Source organism: Oryctolagus cuniculus, chromosome 1 (assembly GCF_051225735.1).
Source record: "Oryctolagus cuniculus isolate XC-2025 breed Fujian yellow rabbit chromosome 1, ASM5122573v1, whole genome shotgun sequence".
In the NCBI taxonomy this organism is placed as follows: domain Eukaryota; kingdom Metazoa; phylum Chordata; class Mammalia; order Lagomorpha; family Leporidae; genus Oryctolagus; species Oryctolagus cuniculus.
In genome coordinates this window covers 4,098,828-4,118,244 of record NC_142867.1, presented here as the reverse complement: position 1 = coordinate 4,118,244, position 19,417 = coordinate 4,098,828, and the positions used below count along the sequence as shown (strand labels likewise).

At 64.2% G+C, this 19,417-nt stretch overlaps 2 protein-coding genes and 1 long non-coding RNA gene across 3 annotated transcripts in view; 1 reads left to right on the top strand and 2 right to left on the bottom strand.

Annotated features, from left to right (window-relative positions):
• Positions 1 to 5,839: 5,839 nt before the first annotated feature.
• On the bottom strand, positions 5,840 to 7,514 carry LOC138847209 (uncharacterized). The gene is made up of 2 exons (XR_011384913.2): positions 7,113 to 7,514; positions 5,840 to 6,069 (listed from the first exon to the last, which is right to left on the bottom strand). It is a non-coding gene; the product is annotated as an uncharacterized LOC138847209 (long non-coding RNA).
• Positions 6,612 to 19,417, top strand: part of LRP5 (LDL receptor related protein 5) — a 94,281-nt gene continuing 81,475 nt past the window's right edge. The window contains exon 1 of the mRNA XM_051827847.3: positions 6,612 to 6,844. Coding sequence (XP_051683807.1) covers positions 6,769 to 6,844 — 76 coding nt within the window. The 5' untranslated portion in view covers positions 6,612 to 6,768. The remainder of the gene's footprint in view (positions 6,845 to 19,417) is intronic.
• On the bottom strand, positions 15,379 to 15,643 carry LOC100339787 (small ribosomal subunit protein eS28). The gene has a single exon (XM_089313666.1). The coding sequence runs from the start codon at positions 15,589 to 15,591 to the stop codon at positions 15,400 to 15,402; it is 192 nt and encodes a 63-aa protein (XP_089169792.1). The 5' UTR covers positions 15,592 to 15,643; the 3' UTR covers positions 15,379 to 15,399.

Here is a 19,417-nt window from a genome sequence, read left to right as displayed (position 1 = left end):
CCTGGCGGGTGTCACGGGCTCACTGTCCAGACGGGAGGACGGTGTGGTCCTTGTTCCGTGGCTTGTGGCCGACTGCTGGCCCTCCCCCATCCCGATTTTCCCAGTGGTCGCCGTAAGTTTATGATCTGCCTCTGAAGCCTCCCCGTGTCTGCGGGCATGGGGGTGCTCTCTGAGGCAGGGTTCAGAAGAGACTGCTTGGTTTTTCAGTGGTTTGTTTATATATTATTTAAAGAGCGACAGAGACAGAGACACAGAGAGATCTTCTATTCACTGGCTCACGCCCTAAATGCCACAACGGCTGGGCCTGGTCGGGCTGAAGCCAGGAGCCAGGAGCTTCCTCCAGGTCTCCCACACGGGTGCAGGGGCCCAAGGACTTGGCCATCCTCCACTGCTTTCCCAGGCCACAGCAGGGAGCTGGAAGCGGCCGGGACCCCGACTGGTGCCATACGGGATGCCCGCACCACAGGCAGAGGCTTTACCCGCTATGCCACAACACCAGCCCCAGAAATGACTGTTACCATCATCATAACTCTCTCTTTCTTTCTCTCTCTCTCTCTCTCTCTCTCTCTCTCTCTCTTTCTTTCTTTCTTTCTTTCTTTCTTTCAGATTTATTGCCGGTGCGGCTCACTAGGCTAATCCTCCGCCTAGCGGTGCCAGCACCCCGGGTTCTAGTCCCGGTCGGGGCGCCGGATTCTGTCCCAGTTGCCCCTCTTCCAGGCCAGCTCTCTGCTGTGGCCAGGGAGTGCAGTGCAAGATGGCCCAAGTACTTGGGCCCTGCACCCCATGGGAGACCAGGAGAAGCACCTGGCTCCTGCCTTTGGATCAGCGCGGTGCGCCGGCTGCGGTGGCCATTGGAGGGTGAACCAACAGCAAAGGAAGACCTTTCTCTCTGTCTCTCTCTCTCACTGTCCACTCTGCCTGTCAAAAAAAAAAAAAAGATTTATTTATTTATTTGAAAGTCAGAGTTACACAGAGAGAGGAGAGGCAGAGAGAGAGAGAGAGAGAGAGAGGTCTTCCATCCGCTGGTTCACTCCCCAAATGGCCACAGTGGCTGGAGCTGCGCCGATCTGAAGCCAGGAGCCAGGAGCTTTCTCCAGGTCTCCCACGTGGGTGCGGAGGCCCAAGGACTTGGGACATCTTCCACTGCTTTCCCAGGCCACAGCAGAGAGCTGGATGGGAAGTGGAGCAGCCGGGCCTTGAACTGGCACCCGTATGGGATGTCGGCACTGCAGGAGGCGGCCTTACCCACTGCGCCACGGTGCCGGCCCCAGAACTGTTTTCTAGGCAGGATGTGATCCATCCAGACAGCCCTCTAGCCCTCTCGTCTTTTTGTCTTGAGGACTCTCCCCATTTATTTCTTGTTTTTTTTGCACTTGGTGTTGGTGACCAAGGCCTGGCCTGGAGCCCGTTTTGTCCTCCTGCTCTGGGTTCCCTGCCTGCAGAGGGGAGGGGCACCTGCCGCCCAACCCCAGGGTGCCCCCCCGCCCCGGTTTGCTGAGGACTCTCCCATACGAGTCCCCAGAACCTCTCTGTTCCAGGAAGCTGGGAGCCATGGGCCCCTCATTTGCCCCCAGCCACCTCGACAGCATCAAAGAGGGGTGGGTGATGACACAGAGAGTGGCTCGCGGGTGTGCACAGGGGTCCCCTGGAACTGGTGGAGGCTGGGAGGCGACACCCGTGTCAACTGAAGGTCAAGGTTATGACCTGGAAGCTGGACACGTGGCCTTACCAGGGTAAGCTGCCCTCGCACGTGGCCAGGTAGCTGTGATGCTCAGTGTCCACCGTGGCTATGCAACCTCGCCATCGGGGAGGGGAAAGTCAGGACGCGACCCGAGGCCCTGGGCTGGGGGGGGCTCCCGCCTGCCTCTTGCAACTTCCGTGGCTGCAGGCAATCCTCAGGTTAGGCCACAGCACTCCACTTCCTGCCTCGTCTTCACCTGGCTGCCCCCCACCTGCCCTGTTTCCTTCCTTCTATCCCAGAACTCCCTCTGCTTTTCTTTTTTAAGATTGGCTTATTTATATTTGAAAAGCAGAGAGAGAGAGAGAGAGAGAGAGGTTGAGTCAGGCCCAAGCCAGGAGCCAGGAGCCAGGAGTTTCTTCTGGGTTTCCCACACAGGTGCAGGGGCCCAAGCATGTGGGCCATCTTCCTCTGCTTTTCCAGGCCATTAGCAGAGAGCTGGAGTGGAAGTGGAGCAGCTGGGACTCGAACCTGTGCCGGTATCATGGGCGGTAGCTTTACCCATGATGCCACAAAGCCAGGCCCCCTCGGCCTTTCTTTTTATTTATTTGACAGAGTTATAGATAGTGAGAGAGAGACAGAGAGAGAAAGGTCCTCCCTCCTTTGGTTCACTCCCCAAATGACTGCCACGGCTGGCACTGTGCTGATCCAAAGCCAGGAGCCAGGCGCTTCCTCCTGGTCTCCAGAGAGCTGGACTGGAAGAGGAGCAACTGGGACTAGAACCCGGCGCCCATACGGAGTGCTGGCGCTGCAGGCGGAGGATTAGCCAAGTGAGCCAGGACGCTGGCCCTGCCCCTCGGCCTTTCTATTAGAATATTTGCTACTGGGGCCGGCGCCGCGGCTCACTAGGCTAATCCTCCGCCTTGTGGCGCCGGCACACCGGGTTCTAGTCCCGGTCGGGGCGCCGGATTCTGTCCCAGTTGCCCCTCTTCCAGGCCAGCTCTCTGCTGTGGCCAGGGAGTGCAGTGGAGGATGGCTCAGGTGCTTGGGCCCTGCACCCCATGGGAGACCAGGAGAAGCACCTGGCTCCTGCCATCGGATCAGCGCGGTGCGCCAGCTGCAGCGCGCCGGCCGCGGCGGCCATTGGAGGGTGAACCAACGGCAAAGGAAGACCTTTCTCTCTGTCTCTCTCTCTCACTGTCCACTCTGCCTGTCAAAAAAAAAAAAAAAAAAAAAAGAATATTTGCTACTGGAGTTAGGGCCCTCCCTGGACAATCTGGGATGATCCTCTGGTCTCAAGACCTGGTCCCAAACAAGGTCACCTCTGCGGCACCCAGGGACTAGGGTGAGGGGGACCTTCCCAGTGGCCAGCGCCTTCTAGGTCCATCGGGGAGGGTGCCACGAAGTGCTTCTCACAGGTGTCCCTGGGCAAGGTGCTGGCCCCAGTGCTGGGCCCCGCTTGGAGCCCAGCTGAGCCCTTGTCCCATCCCTTGTCCCCTGTGGGTCGTCTTGGCTGGAATTTGCCTCTGGGGAATGAATGGGGGTTACCACCTCCGGACGCGAGGCTGAGAGTCAGGCCGGCGTGAGCTGGGCCCAGCGATTAGGGGCACGCTCAGCACTTTGCCCGCTGCTGGCCCGCCACGGGAGGGCCTGAGTGTCACCGGCCTGGTGGTGTGAGGACCCTGCAGGCCAGAAGGGTGCTGAGCTCGGATCCGCCTCTGCACACGACGGTTCCCAGGGTTCTCCTAGGCAGCAGACAAACGGGGGGCCCAGGTCTCCCGGGTGTCGTGTGGCCGTCACTTCTCTGTACCCTGACTTACTCACCATTTCTCTCCCACGGGGCTGGGGTGCCCCTACCGGAACCCACCCCTCTTCTCTCCTGCAGGGAGCTGCGGCCTCACCGTCATGGGGTGAGGCTTGGATTCGGCGTCCTGTTCCAGTCTCTCTATTTATCGGTGTCTGTTCACAGCCTGAGCGGCTTGTCTGCTTCCAGCAGCTTCCGAGGTGTCCCCCTTTCGGTGACAGCGTCCACGGACCTCGGCTATTTCAGCACGAAGCCAGACACTCTCCGGGACCGCGGGATTCATTCTTCCTGAATCCGATCTTTCCCCCTTGCCATCAGTAAGGCCTCCTTCTGTCCAGGTTTCCGAGAAACCACGCCAGCAGCCCTGGCGTCCAAGCTCACAGGTGTGTGCAGGCCGGTCGGTGGGCAGCCACCACTTCTGCACCACCAAGGACGGTACACCCTCTGTGTCTTTTTCCCACTGTCACTCGGGACGAACCACCCACAGATGGCCTCATTCCCTCTGGGAGGGGCCTCTCTCGGGTCTGGTCTAAGTGTGCTTTGTTGCGCTATAATGGCCAACCAGCCACGCGCAGGTACTGTCTGGTCAGTTTCTCCCTTCCACACAAACTCAGCAGGGTTCATACCAGCATCTGCCGTCAGAGCTAGACCGTCCGATCCAAAGTGGACGGCCTCGTGTTTCAGGATTCTGGAATCTGTCGACCAGCTTTCAGCTTTTTGGTTTAAGATACTTTTTTCTTCTTAAAAAAGATGTGTTTTATTTGAAAGGCATAGCTATGGAGACAGTGGCAGGAGAGAGAGAGAGAGAGAGAGGTCTTCCATCCACTGGTGCACTCCCGAAATGGCCACAACAGCCAGGGCTGGACCAGGCGCTTCTTCCAGGTCTCCCACGTGGATGCAGGGCCCCAAGCCCTTGGGCTGTCTTCCGCTGCTTTCCCAGGTGCATTAGCAGGGAGCTGGATTGGAAGTGGAGCAGCTGGGTCTCAAATATAGGCCACAACCGTTGCCTCCACCCCATCCCCAACTGTTAACACCCCAAGGCTGTTAAACAGCCGCTGTCCCTGCTGGCCTTGGGGTCGAGCCTGGAGTACTTTCTCACTTGGTCTGTAAGTCTTTGTAAGGAAGCGGAGGGAGGCTCTTCTCTGACTGTCTTGGCCCAAATGCCCTTGGTATTTGGGATCTTGGGTTGATCCCTGGCTGCCCTCGGTCACCAGTTCCCTGAGGTCTGGCAGTGTCATTCTCTCGTGGGGAGTTACTGTCGCGTTGGGGATCTCCGTCTGGGAACCAGTGCTTGGTCAGGGAGCCCCCAACCCAGCAGGGTGCTCTCTTCCCACATGGCCATAGCCACCCTCCTGGGCGGCCCCTTTCCTCTCCTGTGTGGACGTCACTTCAACCCAGGGACAGCAGCTGGGCCCCAGGAACCGGTCTGCTCGGCGGGCCAGACCTCGAGGGGCTTCGAGAAGTGGCCGCGCGTCTCTTTTGAAGTTCCTGACTTCGGCACTCGTCAGGGGGGCGCTGACCCTGCCAGTCTCCCCCTGCCCCATCGGCACTCCCCCAGGTGGGGACATAGGAGACGTCTAAGTCCTTTTGCGTTGTTTTAGTTTTGTGACTTTGGGTGTAAGTCAGGAGGGCTGTGGTGCAGCCTCCCCCGTACTGCGGCTCCGGCTCCCCGATGTCGCCTTGGGGCGCAGGACGAGGCAGACACCATGAGGGATCCCAGGATGGGTCCCCTGCCTGTCTCCTCCTCACTGAGAGGAAACTCGGCGTGGGAGCCAGCGGAGAGAATCATCTCCTGGAAGACCCGGCTCCGTCCTGCTCCGACAGGACTGGAGCCTGAACACCCGGGCTGCACTTCAGGCCCGAAAACGGAAGCCTTCAGGCCTGGATGCTGCTCCTGCAAGGAGAGGCCGTGCTCCGCCATCGTCTCTGGCCCGAGGGGCGTCCCCCAGGCCTTCTCCATCCCCACAAAGGCCTTTGTGTGGGGGGAGCCTGCAGAGCGCTGTCAGGGCTCCCTCCTCCCTGGAATGCCTTCATTTCCTGCTAGGCACATCACCCCCCTCCCGCCCCGGGGATCCCTTTAACCCCGAAAACCCACCCCGGAGGCAGCACTTAGAAGCACAGTTTTCCCTTCCTTGGGCCGCATGGGCATGGCTTGGTCCCCCACCCCCCCATCACTTTTGCTCTGCCTTTAATCACATGGCCTTGGGCTTGTCTACGGCTTCCTGGAGAGATACAGAACCGGGCAGAGCATCCTGGGTGGGAGACGTCTCCCCCTCCACGCGGGCACCGAGCTCCCAGGAGAGCCCCCAAGTTGTGGCACCACTGACCCCCCAAAGGATGGACTCAGAAGCATGGAGGAAGCGGAGGGCAAGGCGTTTACTGAACGCAGCGTGGACCCAACCCGGGCCTGGGGTTGGGAGAGGGGCAGCTCAGGGAGGGGACTTGTGGTGAGAGCATAGCCAGTGGGCAGCTGTTGGTCTGGACTGGTAACAGGGACCCAGGTGGACCGGGGTGGGGTGGGGGGCTGTGGTTCAACCTATCACAGACACAGCTGGGGGCGCTGGGGACCAACCAGGCGAAGTCAGCCCTGTAAGGCAAGCGTGGCAATTAGCCTACTTTGGGGTCCTGCCCCCTTGGCGAGCTCCGCCGTGACCCCTCGGCGCCCCCCTCCCGCACCGAGCCCTCCGTTGGCAGCTGGGGGCCAGGCCCGGCGTCACGGCTGCACTAGGGCCAGGTGAGAACACACCAGGCAGCCATTCCTCGCCAGCGCGACTCGCGGTTGCCCCCCTGCGCCGTCCCCAAGTGAGAACAGGTGTCGCGGGGCCCCTGCGGCGCAGCTCCAGGGAAGGCGCACAGCGCCGGCTCCAGGCCCCCGGGCCTCCAGCCCGGAAGCCGCCTTGCGGTGCGCCCTCGGGCAACCACGCCTCGCCCCGGGCCTCAGTTTCCCCCACGCGCAAAGGCTGGGTCCTGGCCGCGGGCTCCACAGGTGACACACCTGCTCCCGGGGCTCGCGCGGCCGCCGGCCCCCCGCAGCGTGGACACGCCGGCTCCGGGGGGCGCCCGCCGGAGGGCGCGGCCGGCGCGGGGGGCGCGGGCGGCGGCGGGGGGCGGAGACGCGGCGCGGCTTCCGCTCCCGCGCGCCCTGCTCCCTCCTCCCCCGCCGTCCTGGCCCGCGGCGCCCGAGGGGGGAGGCGGGAGGCGCCGGGAGCCGCGCGAGGAGCCGCCGCCGCCGCCGCGCCATGGAGCCCGAGTGAGCGCGCGCGGGCCCGTCCGGCCGCCGGACAACATGGAGGCGGCGCCGCTCCGGCCGGCCCGGCTGTGGTTGCTGCTGGCGCTGGGCTGCGGCCTGGCCCCCGCCGCGGGTAGGTGGGCGCCGGGCTGGGCCGGGCGGGGCGGGCGGACGGACGGACAATGGCCGGGCGGCCCCGCGGCCAAGTGCTCGGACGCGCGCCGCCGCCCGGGAGGCCACTTCCTAAGTTCGGGGCGAGTTGGGGCGCGCGCGCCGTGGGCCCCCGCGGTGGCCGCCCGTCCCGGGACCGCGCGCGGGGCCTTTGTCTCCCTCGTCCCGGCCCTTCCCAGGGCGCGCGGGCGGCGCCGGCCCCGCCAGGTGCGGCGCGGGCGGGTCCTCACCTGCGCGCTGGGCAAGGCGCCCGCGAGCGGCCGGGGGCTGCGGGGAGGCCGCGCTTGGCCCGAACGGCCCCCGGGCCGGGTGCGGAGCAGACGCGTGGGCCCCCGAGACCGGCCCGGCCTGTCGGCGGCTCCTCGGGCGCTCTCCCGGGCGAGCGTCGGCCTGCGAAGTTTGGGCGAGAAAGTTGGGAGCGCGGGGCGGCCAGGCCCGTGGCGCTGCCCTTTTGATCTGGGTGGCTGTGGGTTTCCCAGCGGGCTGACACCTGCCAGGTGCCCGGGCGCCCCGAGTGTCCGGTGTCCAGCCGTGGGGGCGAGGGCAGAGGAGGCCGAGGCGCGGTGGAGCGCACCGGGGGCCTGGAGCACTTTCTCTCCCGCTGCTGGCGAGTCCCGAGGGGTGGAGCTGAGGTCGGGAGTGGAACGCTACACATGTTCTTCTAATGCGGAGAGCGCCATGTGGTTTCCGGCTACCTAGCGCGCTCCCTTCGGGATGTGCGGAGCGTGGGGACCCTGCAGACGCGGGGCAGCCTTCGCTCCCTTTGTGTGGGCCTCTTTAGTGGGCACAGCTGTCCCCCGGGATGTTTCCAGTCTGGGCACTGCGGGGAGGTGGCCTGGCTCTGAGTTGGGAGTCCCAGGGCTGCGGCAGCCCCCGCTGGGGGAGGCTTGGGGGGTGGCAAGGAGCAGAGGGCATGGCGGCTCCTGCTGGCTCCTGCCCTGAACCCAGGCCCAGGGCTCCCTGTCTGGGGCACGTGCACCCCACGGTTGATATTTTTGGGCTGACCCCACTGGTGGGAGACAGAACCATGACAGCACCTGGATGGGTCCGAGCTGCCACTTTTCGGTCCTGGGTAACCCCCGAGGCAAAGGTTTTTTTTTTTTTTGGGGGGGGGGGCTGTTTGTTGGAAAGGTGGGATTTCTGAGTTCCCTGCCTTGTTTTTCTCCTTGTTTGCCGTTTTGCACTTCCTGTGTGTCTCGGGAGTGGCGTCCAGCACCTGCCGATGGAGGGGTTGGGACCCTAGAGGAGAGGTGGGGGTCGGTTGCGGATGAGGCAGTGGTAGAGTTGATGGTTTTGCCGTCGGGGGCCGGGCCCGGGAGTGCCCGTGGATGTGGTGACCGGGCCCTGGGACGGGAGGACAGCAACGCCGCCGTCTGCACAGCCGGTTCCTGTGCGGTCTCAGACCCTCTGTGTCCTGCGTGTGTGTGTGTGCCTCGGCCCCTGTCATCTTTCCCGATCGCCTCCTGGTGCCGTCTGACGCTGTGAGCCTTTGTCCTCAGGTCCTGGCCTGGCCCAGCCCCAGCTCGGGAGCCCCAGGCCTCTCCCCTCTGGGCCTGGCCAGCCCTGGTGTCCCTGCAAATGCCCTCTCCTGCCCCCACCAACCTCCAGGCGAGTGTGGGGCTAACCAGATCCTCCCTGGATCCCCCCACCCCTGGTAGGACCCAGGCCCCTTCAGCGTCCCCTTCTTGTCCCCTCTGCGAGGGTCGGCGCTTGTGCTGGGGGAGAGCCAGTGCTGTGTCACTGCTCAGGCATTCAGAATTCCCCGGCGCGGGGGGCGGGCGGGCGTGCAGGCAGGTGAGGCCTTGGCATCGCGTCTGCCTTGCAAGTGAGGGGTTGCCGGGGCTCCCCGGAGAGGCCCTGTGGGGCGCCGGCCGGGGAGCTGACTGCAGGTGACCGCTCAGCCTCCTTGCGTCCACTCTCCTGGTCCGGCCCCCTCCCCCCGAGGCAGCCGGGAGCGTTGGAGCCCGTCCTGGCCCAGGCGAGAGCTGCCGTGACTGCCCTTGCGTGAGGGGTCCTTGCCCGCTCTGGCCTGGGTGGGGGCGGGGGGTCTGGGGTTGCTGTGACGCAGTCCGGATTTTTCTGCTGCGTATAACTTTGGCTGTCCAGTCTGCCAACTGACTCATTCAGCGCTGCAGGCCGGGCGGGGCGTGGTGGAGCGGTGAGCAGCATGGACGGTGCCGGGGAGCTTGGGCAGCTGCCTCCGGGTGCCCCGGTTTTCTCTGTCTATGATGGGAGCGATAATCCCTCCTCCCACGGCTGAGGGAGTGGGCACGCTGTGACCGTGGCCGTTTCTCTGAGCCGAGTGGGCTGGGGGCAGAAGGGCCGGTGGAGGGGAGGGCAGGGCCGCGGCAGGACGTGCGGCTGTGGGAGAGGCCCCCTCACCCTCGGGTGTCCTGTGTGAGGCTTCTGCTGAGGGAGGCCCGAGCATGGTGTGGAGTCTGGGTGTGAGCCCGAGGGCCGTAGAAGCTTCTGGAAGGCTTTAGGCAGGGGTGATGGGAAACACAGGCTGAACTCAGGGCTGTCCCAGGTGAAGAAGCACTGGGTGGTTTTTAAAATCTTTTCTTTTATTTCTAAGATTTATTTATTTATTTCAAAGGCAGAGTTAGAGGCAGAGGCAGAGAGAGACAGAGAGAGAGGTCTTCCATCTGCTGGTTCACTCCCCAAATGGCCACAACAGCTGGAGCCGAGCTGATCCGAGGCCAGGAGCCAGGAGCCACCTCTGGGTCTCCCACGCGGGTGCAGGGGCCCAAGCACTTGGACCATCCTCCTCTGCTTTCCCAGGCCACAGCAGAGAGCTGGACCGGAAGTGGAGCAGCTGGGACTCGAACCGGTGCCCATGTGGGATGCCAGTGCTGCAGGCTGGGGTTTACCTGCTACGCCACAGCGCTGGCCCCTATTTTGGTTTCTTTTTAAAACTGAGTGGAAACTTAGATAATGTGAAGGTAACCATCTAAAGTGACATGGGGACTCGGGGACACTCCCAGTGTTTGCAGCCACCCTGTGTCACATCACAGAGTCTGCCTGTGGTCCCCCAGAAACCCCTTAATCCAGGACCTCCCGGCACTCCCTGCGGGCCCTGGCAGCTGCCTGTCCACTCTCTATCCCTGTGGCATCCCCTGACCTGGGCTTGCCGTGGCCCTGGGGTCGTGCGGGCCGTGGCTCTCGTCAGCGACTTCCCCACCTGGCGCCGAGTGGGTGTGGGGTTCGTCCTTGGAGCGGGGGTCGGCCTCCCTGGCCCAACACTGATGTGCCTGACAGGTAGACGGCGTTCCCTCTGTTCATCTGTTGCTGGAATCGATCACGCTGCCTCCTTCAGCAGCCTGAGCTGGGGGCCGGGGCGTCCGTGGGGTGGGGGGCGGTGACAGGGTTTGGCCTCAGAGCCCGGTGGAGGTTCAGAAATGCCACAGGCAGTGGGGACAGCCTTCCGGGAGGAGAGCGCAGGGCCTGGGCCCTGAGTGGGCGCCAGGAGGGCGGGGTGAGCCCGTGTCCTTGCTGTACTAACCCCGAGGGGACCGGATGTTGTGGCCTTGGGGACAAAATGCCTTCAAAATGGGGAGTGTGGCTGGGGCTGTGGCGGGAGCAGGGGCCGTGTCTACTCCTTGGGTTGCAGGCCCTGTTCGCACGTTTGTCCAGAAAGCAGCGGTGGGCCCCGTGCCAGCTGCCCTGCAGGGCTGTGCAGGGGGCGGGGCAGGTCCGAGTGACGGCTGGAGGCAGCTGTGGGGCCGTCCGGGAGCGGCCCCGGGGTCGGCCTGGCTGGGGAGCCGGCGCGCGGCTTTCCTGCAGCTCTGGGAAGCAGCTGGCTGGCGCTGAGCCCGTTTCCTCACTGGGGGACTTGGGACGCGGGTGTCCACCCTGCCAGTGCTGGGCAGGGTTCAGTGAGCCGGTGTCGGGGGTGGTGCCGTCGTGGGAAAGATGTGGAGAGCCCCTGCCTTTTTTTTTTTTTAATTTTTTTTAATTTTTATTTTTTGACAGGCAGAGTGGATAGTGAGAGAGAGAGAGAGAGAAAGGTCTTCCTTTTGCCGTTGGTTCACCCTCCAATGGCCGCCATGGCCGGTGCGCTGCAGCCAGTGCACCGCGCCTGTCCGAAGGCAGGAGCCAGGTGCTTCTCCTGGTCTCCCATGGGGTGCAGGGCCCAAGCACTTGGGTCATCCTCCACTGCACTCCTGGGCCACAGCAGAGAGCTGGCCTGGAAGAGGGACAACCGGGACAGAATCCGGCACCCCGACCGGGACTAGAACCCGGTGTGCCGGCGCCGCTAGGCGGAGGATTAGCCTAGTGAGCCGCGGCGCTGGACAGAGAGCCCCTGCCTTTTATAGGCACCCCAAGGGCTTGGCCGAGGCTCCGGGTGCCCACTGGGGCCTGCGAGCTGGTGGGGCTGCTGGGGCGATGCTTGGTGCTGGTTCATCCCTGAGTGGTACTTGGAACCCCGAGCAGGAGCGCAGCTGGTGCTGGCTGCGCAGTTTCTTGTCCGCCTGGCGCAGGCACAAGGGGCTCAGGCACCCCCTAAGCCCTGCAGAGGCCTGACCCCCACCCCCACCCCTCCCCCCGCCCTGCGCCGCTTGGCCCCATGGGCCCTGCCCGGCCCTGAGCCTCCATCCAGCCTTTGGTCTGACTTGGCCTGGTGTGCCGGCTGGCTCGCCGGGCGCAGTGACCGTTCTTGGGCCCGGCTGCAGGTGCTCCAGGGCCCCTGGTGGCAGCAGCCCCATGGTGCTGGACCGATCCCGTGTCCCCTCGCTGTGACCGGCCAGGGTGGCTGTTGCGATGCGGGGGGGGGGCGCTGGGTGTTTTCTTGGTTGCCTTACTGGACGGTCGCTAATTTGGTGGATGTTTTCCAGTGTGCATGGACGCCAGTGTTCTTGTGGTTGAACTGAGGCCGGGATGGTAGCCCCTGGGGGGGGGTCTCAAGAGCCCAGCGAGGGCCCCTCAATCCAGGACTCCGTGGGGCATGGAGCCCTTGCCCCTCCCCCTTGGGCCTGAGGAGCAGGCGCCGGCGTGTGCCTCAGTTTCCCTATTTGTCAGACAAAACCGGCTGGCGCCGGTGTCTGAGGCCCTGCCCTGCGTGTTGCTCTTCCCTCAGGAGCCTGAGACGTCTGGGCCCAGGGGCTGGGGGGCTGCTCCCCACCCCCAGACCCCCAGACCCCCAGAGCCTCTTCTGCCGCCCGCTGTCCCTGCAGTGCGTGGGGTTCCTCAGGGAGCGCCTGGCTCCGCCTTGACCCGCTCGGGGTCCTCCGCTCGCAAAGCCCCCGCCCCCCCGGCCCCCCCGGCCCAGGCCGCTGTGAGCCTGGACTCTGTCTTTGCAGAACCTGTCCTGTCCCTTTGGGACCGGGAACACCAAGAGATGCAGCCTCCGGGGGATGTCGGGGTGCAGGGTGGCAGTGGGGGGCGAGATGGTGCCCCTGGCCTGGGCCGTGTCCATCCGGGCTCCCCATCATGGGAATGAGCCCAGACTCCACCCAGAGTCCACAGACCCAAGTCCTGATGGTGTCCCTGGCCTGGGCTATGTCCATCCGGGCTCCCCAGCATGGGAACAAGCCAGGACTCCACCCAGAGTCCACAGACCAAGTCCTGATGGAGTCCCTGGCCTGGGCTGTGTCCATCCGGGCTCCCCAGCATGGGAACAAGCCAGGATTCCACCCAGAGTCCACAGACCAAGTCCTGATGGAGTCCCTGGCCTGGGCTGTGTCCATCCGGGCTCCCCAGCATGGGAACAAGCCAGGACTCCACCCAGAGTCCACAGACCCAAGTCCTGATGGTGTCCCTGGCCTGGGCTGTGTCCATCCGGGCTCCCCAGCATGGGAACAAGCCAGGACTCCACCCAGAGTCCACAGACCAAGTCCTGATGGAGTCCCTGGCCTGGGCCGTGTCCATCCGGGCTCCCCAGTATGGGAATGAGCCCAGAGTCCACCCAGAGTCCACCGACCCAAGTCCCCCTGTCCGTGCGATGCCGTGTGTTGCTGCTGGGGCCCAGCAGACACAGACGCTTCTGGAAGTCCTTGGAAAAGACCCTCCGGGGGGACGGCGGGGGCTGAGAGGCTCTGCGGTCGGCCAGCCTGCCTGCCGCGGGCCCTGCCTCTGGCTGCCCGTGCGGCCACCACAGGTCACCCCAGCCCCTGTGAAACCCGATGCCAGTGGCACGCCCCGCGCGCGGCTGGGTGAGGGTTAAGCGTCTGGTCTGAGCTGTGGCCGAGAGCTTGCACGCTGACCTTCTGTTCGGGCACTGCCTGCACCACGGGGCGGCAGGGCTGTGCCGGGGCCTGGGGCAGACCGGCTCTCTGTCAGCCAGGCTGGCACTTGTCGTCCCGGTGTTTGGCAGGGAGGGGTCTGCCTGGTGCCATCACACAGGATTGTCTGGCTTCGAGGCCTCACGGCTGGCCCGGCACAGCCCACCCTGGGTTGTGTGGGGCACAGTCCTTGTCCTTGGTGCCTTGGCAAAGGAGATTTTTTTTTTTTCAAAGACTTATTTATTTTATTTGAAAGACAGAGAGACAGAGAGACAGACACACACACACAGGTCTTCTGTCCACTGGTTCACTCCCCAGATGGCCACAATGGCTGGAGCTGAACCCTTGCTTCTCAAAAGCCGAGCGGCGGCCGGCGCCGCGGCTCACTAGGCTAATCCTCCACCTAGTGGCGCCGGCACACCAGGTTCTAGTCCCGGTCGGGGCGCCGGATTCTGTCCCGGTTGCCCCTCTTCCAGGCCAGCTCTCTGCTGTGGCCAGGGAGTGCAGTGGAGGATGGCCCAAGTGCTTGGGCCCTGCACCCCATGGGAGACCAGGAAAAGCACCTGGCTCCTGGCTCCTGCCATCGGATCAGCGCGGTGCGCCGGCCGCAGCGCGCTGGCCGCGGCGGCCATTGGAGGGTGAACCAACGGCAAAAGGAAGACCTTTCTCTCTGTCTCTCTCTCTCACTGTCCACTCTGCCTGTCAAAAAAAAAAAAAAAAAAAAAAAAAAAAAAAGGCCGAGCGGCATTTGGCAGCGCGCAGGTGCACCGGGCGTTCCCGGCATTTGCCTTTCTCCAGGCTTTCTCGCTATTAGACGGCACGCCACAGTGACCCTCGCTGTCTCCGTGCACCTGTGAGAAAACGTTCCCAGGGAGAACACGTCGTTTATATTTGCTTTTTAGGGCTTGTTTATTTGAAAGAGTTGGAGAGAGGGAGTGAGAGATCTTCCCTCTGTGGGTTCACTCCCCACATGGCCACAATGGCTGAGGCTGGGCCAGGCCGACACCGGGAACCTGGAACTCCATCCGAGTCTCCCACGTGGGTGGCAGTGGTCCAGGCTTGGGCCGTCCTCTGCTGCTTTCCCAGGTGTGTTAGCAGGGAGCTGGATCGGAAGTGGAGCAGCCGGGACTTGAACCAGCGCCCATAGGTGATGACGGCACTGCAGATGGCTGTGCATATCTATTTTTTTTTTAAGATTTATTTATTTGGAAGGAAAAGTTACAGAGAGGCAGAAGCAGAGAGGAAAGAGAGAGAGAGATCGAGATCTTCCATCCGCTGGGTCACTCCCCAGCGCTGATCTGAAGCCAGGAGCCAGGAGCTTCTTCCGGGTCTCCCACGTGGGTGCAGGGGCCCAAGCACTTGGCCGTCCTCCACTGCTTTCCCAGGCCACAGCAGAGCTGGGCCGGAGGTGGGAGCAGCCAGGATTCGCACTGGCGTCCACATGGGATGCTGGCGCTGTAGGTGATGGCTTCACCTGCCGCCTCGGTGCCAGCGCCTCCATTTGTGGTTTTAAAGATGCTGGCGGCGGCCATCCCGGAAGGCTGTGCAGATCCACACCCTGGCAGAGTGACCCCTGCCGTTGTCCGTGGGGGCGCCCGCTCTGCCGCGTCCTCCCCACTCGGGTTCTGGGGTTCTTGCATTTGGGTCCCGAGTTGGTTAAGAATTATACCACGTTCGGACTCGCGCCTCCCTCACTGCTGGTTCTGCAAGTCGCCGGCTCTTGGCCTCTGCCCACCTCTGCTGAGTTGCTGTCCGGTTGTGCAGCTCTTGTCTGTGTCCCAGGTTTTCCCTCGGGTCTGTAGCAGGCCCCTCACCTGGGCTCAGACTGCAAGCACGTTTGCCTGTGTTCCCTTCCGGGGCTCTTACTGTTGTGTGTGTTCCAATCAGGCACTGCTGTGTCTGTGTCTGATTTTTTTTTTTTTTTTTTTTTTTTTTTTGGTGTGCGGTTTGGGGTTGGGATCTGGCCAGCAGGTGGGGAGCTGCCCGGCACCTTCCTGGAATTCTCTATCTTGTCCCCCTGTGCAGCGTCTCCAGGCGCCTGGCTCCTGCCTCCGGATCCTTCTGTGGGGTTTCAGGGGCCGGGGCGGCTCTCTGTGCCGTTTGCTGCTGTTTTAATCTCCGTGGCCCCGGCTGTGCCAAGTCCGTCTTCGTTGTTCCCTTAGACCCCGTGCACACTTCAGGGTCCGCCTTTTGATCTATGGACTGAAGAAGTAAACAGTGACATCAGCAGGTGTCCGCGGGCTGCATTTCTTTCTTTCTTTTTTTTTTTTTTTTTTTCACCCCCTGCGCGGCGGCATCAGCGCAGCCTCCGAGCCTCCCGCTCGGACTCCAGCAGGGTGAGCACGCCGCCCTCCCGCACGGGGCCTTTCACGTTGCGGATGATGGAGTGGCTTGTGTCGTCCATGAACTCCACGCGCACCTGCCTGCGCTGTCCTGAGAGCCAGGTGACCCTGGCCAGTTTGATGGGCTGCACTCCACTCGTGTCCATGATGGCGGCTCGCGGCGGTCGGGCGGAGAGCCGCGGGCTGCATTTTAAGTGGCCTGTGGCGAGCTGGCCGCTGGCTGTCCAATTCAGATGATGTGTGGCCTGTGGGGGCGCCAGCCTGGCAATTCGTGGGTCGTTGGAAGCTCGGGGAGCGCTGGAGAGGTGCCGTGGGGCCGGGCGGCCGGTGCCGCTTCTGCGCGGCTCGCCCCCCGTGCCTGCTTGGGACCAGCCCTATAATGCAAACTAGTTTCAGCGGCAGCCGCAGGGCGGGTGTATTACTGGGTGAGTCACAGCTCCCCTCCTCCTTCTTTCCAGAACAACCTGGAGGCACCTCGGATTCGGCAGAGGGCTGCACCTCTGTGAGCCCGGATGGGCAGGCGGCGCCTGCCTGGCAGCGCCCTCAGGAAGTTGCTCAACGGGGCGTTCAGAGCCGCCCGAGCACGTCCGTCCGTCCGGGCGCCCTCCCCACTCGGTGCCACCTTGCGTGGCCCACCCTGGCGTGCGGTCATTGGGCGGGAAGCGCCACCTGCTCGCTACGGCATGGTGGCTTTCGAGCCAGCGGGGTTCTAGGGCTGGCTTCTGGGGGCGCAGGCCGTGGCTCCAGGTGTGCAGCGGGAACGTGGCTTCCAGAGGGGAGCGAGTGGCTGGGGGAGAATCGGGGCGCGGCCTCGCGGGTGGCCTCTGCCCCGGCGGGGGTCCCTGCCCTCCCCGCTCCAAGGCCTGTGCTCATTCCGTGAAAGACTGGATTTGGAGTGGAAGACAGCACTGGCATCCAGTTGCCCTGTCTCCCTGGAACGTTGCCTGTGCCCGTGTTTTGTATGGCGCGCCCTGGTTAACCTTCCTAAAACCGGCAGCTGGGCTGTCTCGGGTGCTGTGCCGTTCTCCGGTGCTCAGAGCTGGAACGTGTCGGCTTGGCGGGCCGCGCTCCCCGCCATGACGGCTTCTACGGCCAGATCCCTCTCCTCGTGTTCTGGAACTTCCCAGGGTCCATGCAGCCCGGGGGGCCTTGAGGACAGAGCTCTCGTCCTCCCACCTCTGCCTGGTGTCCAGCAGAGCTGTCCAGGGAGCGGCCTCGCCCACCCTTGTCTGGCCCCCTGGCCCCGAGTTCTACCGTTGGGGGCTCCCTCTGCCCTCCTGAAATCCAGGCCAGCTGTTTCCCGGATTGTGGGACACCTGACGTGCTGTGAACAGAGACTTCTGGGACCAAGCGAGAGGGCTGGCACCCCCCCCCACCCCCCCGTAGTCAGCGCCCCGTTCCTGAGGCGTGGACTCTGGTGGGACTGCACAGGCCAGCTGTTTGGCCTTGCGGAAACCCGTTTGTATCCCAAATGGACTTGGCCATGAGGTCCCCCGTGCATGAGATCCCCCACCCCACCCGCAGCCTGGACCCCGAGGTGCGGGTGGGGAGCTAGGTCGGCCGGCATCTGTTTCCCCTACGTGGCGTTGTCATCGCCGTTTAAGGAACTGGGCAGGAGGATTGCTGGTCGCGCAAGCCGACGCTGTATGCTCCGAAGCTCTGGAGCCGGGGAGTGTGTGGGTGGTTCCGGGACGTTTGCAGCACTTTCAGCGTGCAGACGCTGGCGTCCGTTCTGTCACGTCCTCACTGCCCGGGCTCCGTGCGTGTTGGCTGCAGGGTCAGTTGGCTCCCAGGCATGGTGGGCTGCCCCGTTGCTGCCGTGGTCCCACTCCCTGGAGCCTGCGGCCCAAGCCTCGTGCTCTCTGTGGCTCGCAGAGCTGGTGGCCGGGCCCGGGCCCCGCAGTGGGGGGGCACTGGGGGGGGTGCTGGCGCTGCTCGAGTGGACGGCTTCCTTTCCACGAGGCCACGGAGCTGCCCCGTGCTGGGGACCTGGCCGTGCAGCTCTGGGCTGATGACCTCCCGGCCATGGCCAGCTGTGGGCCGTCGTCTCTGCTGATGGTCTGTGGCGACACGTCACCCTGTGCGGGGGCTGGCATTGGGGTGGGCCTGTCTGCTGCCCTGGGGGGTTCTGCTCAGGGGTCCCCCTGGGCTTCCGGCCCGTGTGCTGCAGGCGCCGTGGAGAGATGTGGCAGGACAGCTGGCCGAGGACCGGGGTGCTTTCCGGAGGTACCTGCTGGGGGAGCCACGGGAGGTGGCTGCGCTCACTCCGGAAGCGAGGCTGGGACCAAGGGCAGGCCCAGCCTTTGGGCTCCTCGTTGTAGTTTTTGAAAACCCTTCCGTCTCTTTGGGACCCCGTCCTCGCGGGGAAGCTGTGTCTATGAAGCCGTGACTTAGCCTTTGGGAGCCACACAGAGCCAGCAGCCAGAGCCAGGGGCGGGTGTGGGGAGTGCTCTGTCGGCTCCACGTGGTGGGGCTCTGGTGTGGCTGCTCAGAGACCCAGGACACCTTACTCTCGTGGTCCCTGGGCCGTGGACCTCGGGGTGGGAATAACTGACTCGGAGCCATCGTGGGGTCTGCCCCAGGGTCCCGGCAGGCCGCTGCTGAGGGGCACTGGGCTCCCGTGGCCTCCCCACTCCCTGCCCTGCTCGTCTCACTGTCTGGGCGAGACGTCTTGGGCGTCTCCCGCTGGGCTGTCCGTGCCTTCCTCCGGAGGCAGTGATGCCTTCGATGCTGGGGTGTGGCCACAGCAGGGGCTTCCACCGCTCCTGCTATAGGCGGCACCCGCGTGCCTCAGGGGCCGTCCTCGGATCCTGCCCAAGCCTGGCTCTCTCTCGGGCGTTTAATCCGGGATCTGATCTCGGTGGCTGGATCGTGGGGTAGTTGTCTCCCGTGGGGACGTGGCTGGGGTTGTGTGATCTCCCCTGGCTGTGTGGGACGTAGTGGACAGGAGGTTGAACGAGGAATGGCCTCTGATCTGTGTCCTGGGAGGCCCTTGAGCAGGTGGTGGTGACGGGCAGGGGATCCCGCTCCATTGCTCCCTGCCAGGGTGCCTGAGGCCGGCGTGGCCACCTGTGGATGCTCCGGAAGGCTCTATCCAGTGGCTACTGCCCACTTGGGCCCACTCGGGCAGCCCTGGAAGCTACGTTGGGCTGGGGTCCGGCTGGCCACACGCAGCCCCTCTCTCATCAGCTCTGCAGTCGGGGACACGTGAGCGGTGTGCTCTGGGCCACCGTTCCCTCCCCTCCCGTGCGGGGGCGGGAGTGGAGGTGATAATCACACTGCCGCGTACAGGCTTGTCCCGAGGGTGCAGGGAGGCGGTGTTGGGAATGGCCGGTCCAGGGCCCGGTGCTACAAGGGCAGAGATCACTTACTGCCAGGAGAGGGTCCTGGGGATTCCGGCCCTGGGGCCCGGGGTCCGCTGAAGTGCTCGGCTGCAGCTGTCCAAGCTCGCCGGCTTGGCCTGCCTGTCTGGTTAGAAGGTGGACGGTCGGGGGCGGGCACTGTGGTGCCCGCGCTCTGCGTCCCGTGTCGGAATGCCTGGGATCCAGCTTCCTGCCAGTGCTCCTGGGAAGCAGCCGGCGATGGCCCCAGTGCTTGAGTTCCTGGCTCTTGGCTTTGGCCCGACCCAGCCCTAGTGAAGAAGCGTGCCGACGCGGCTCTGCCTGGCACAGACCTGGCAAGCTGGGAACGGAGTGGACGCAGGCAGATCGCGGCTCCGCCCAGACACTGGGAGCCAGCAGGACGTGGCCCTCCGGCAGCTGTGGTTACAGCCAGGTGAGGGCAGCGGTGGGGAGAGGCGCCCTCCCTGCCCCTGCTGCCAGGGCCTGGCCCCTGTGCCACTGGCCTCCCGCACTCCCAGGCCGCTCTGCGTTCTAACTGACCCAGGGACCCACCGCTTAGCTTGGTTCTCAGACCGCCGGAGCTGGCCCTCGGCTCTGGGCCTTGTGGGCAGCCCCCAGAGCCCAGAACCGA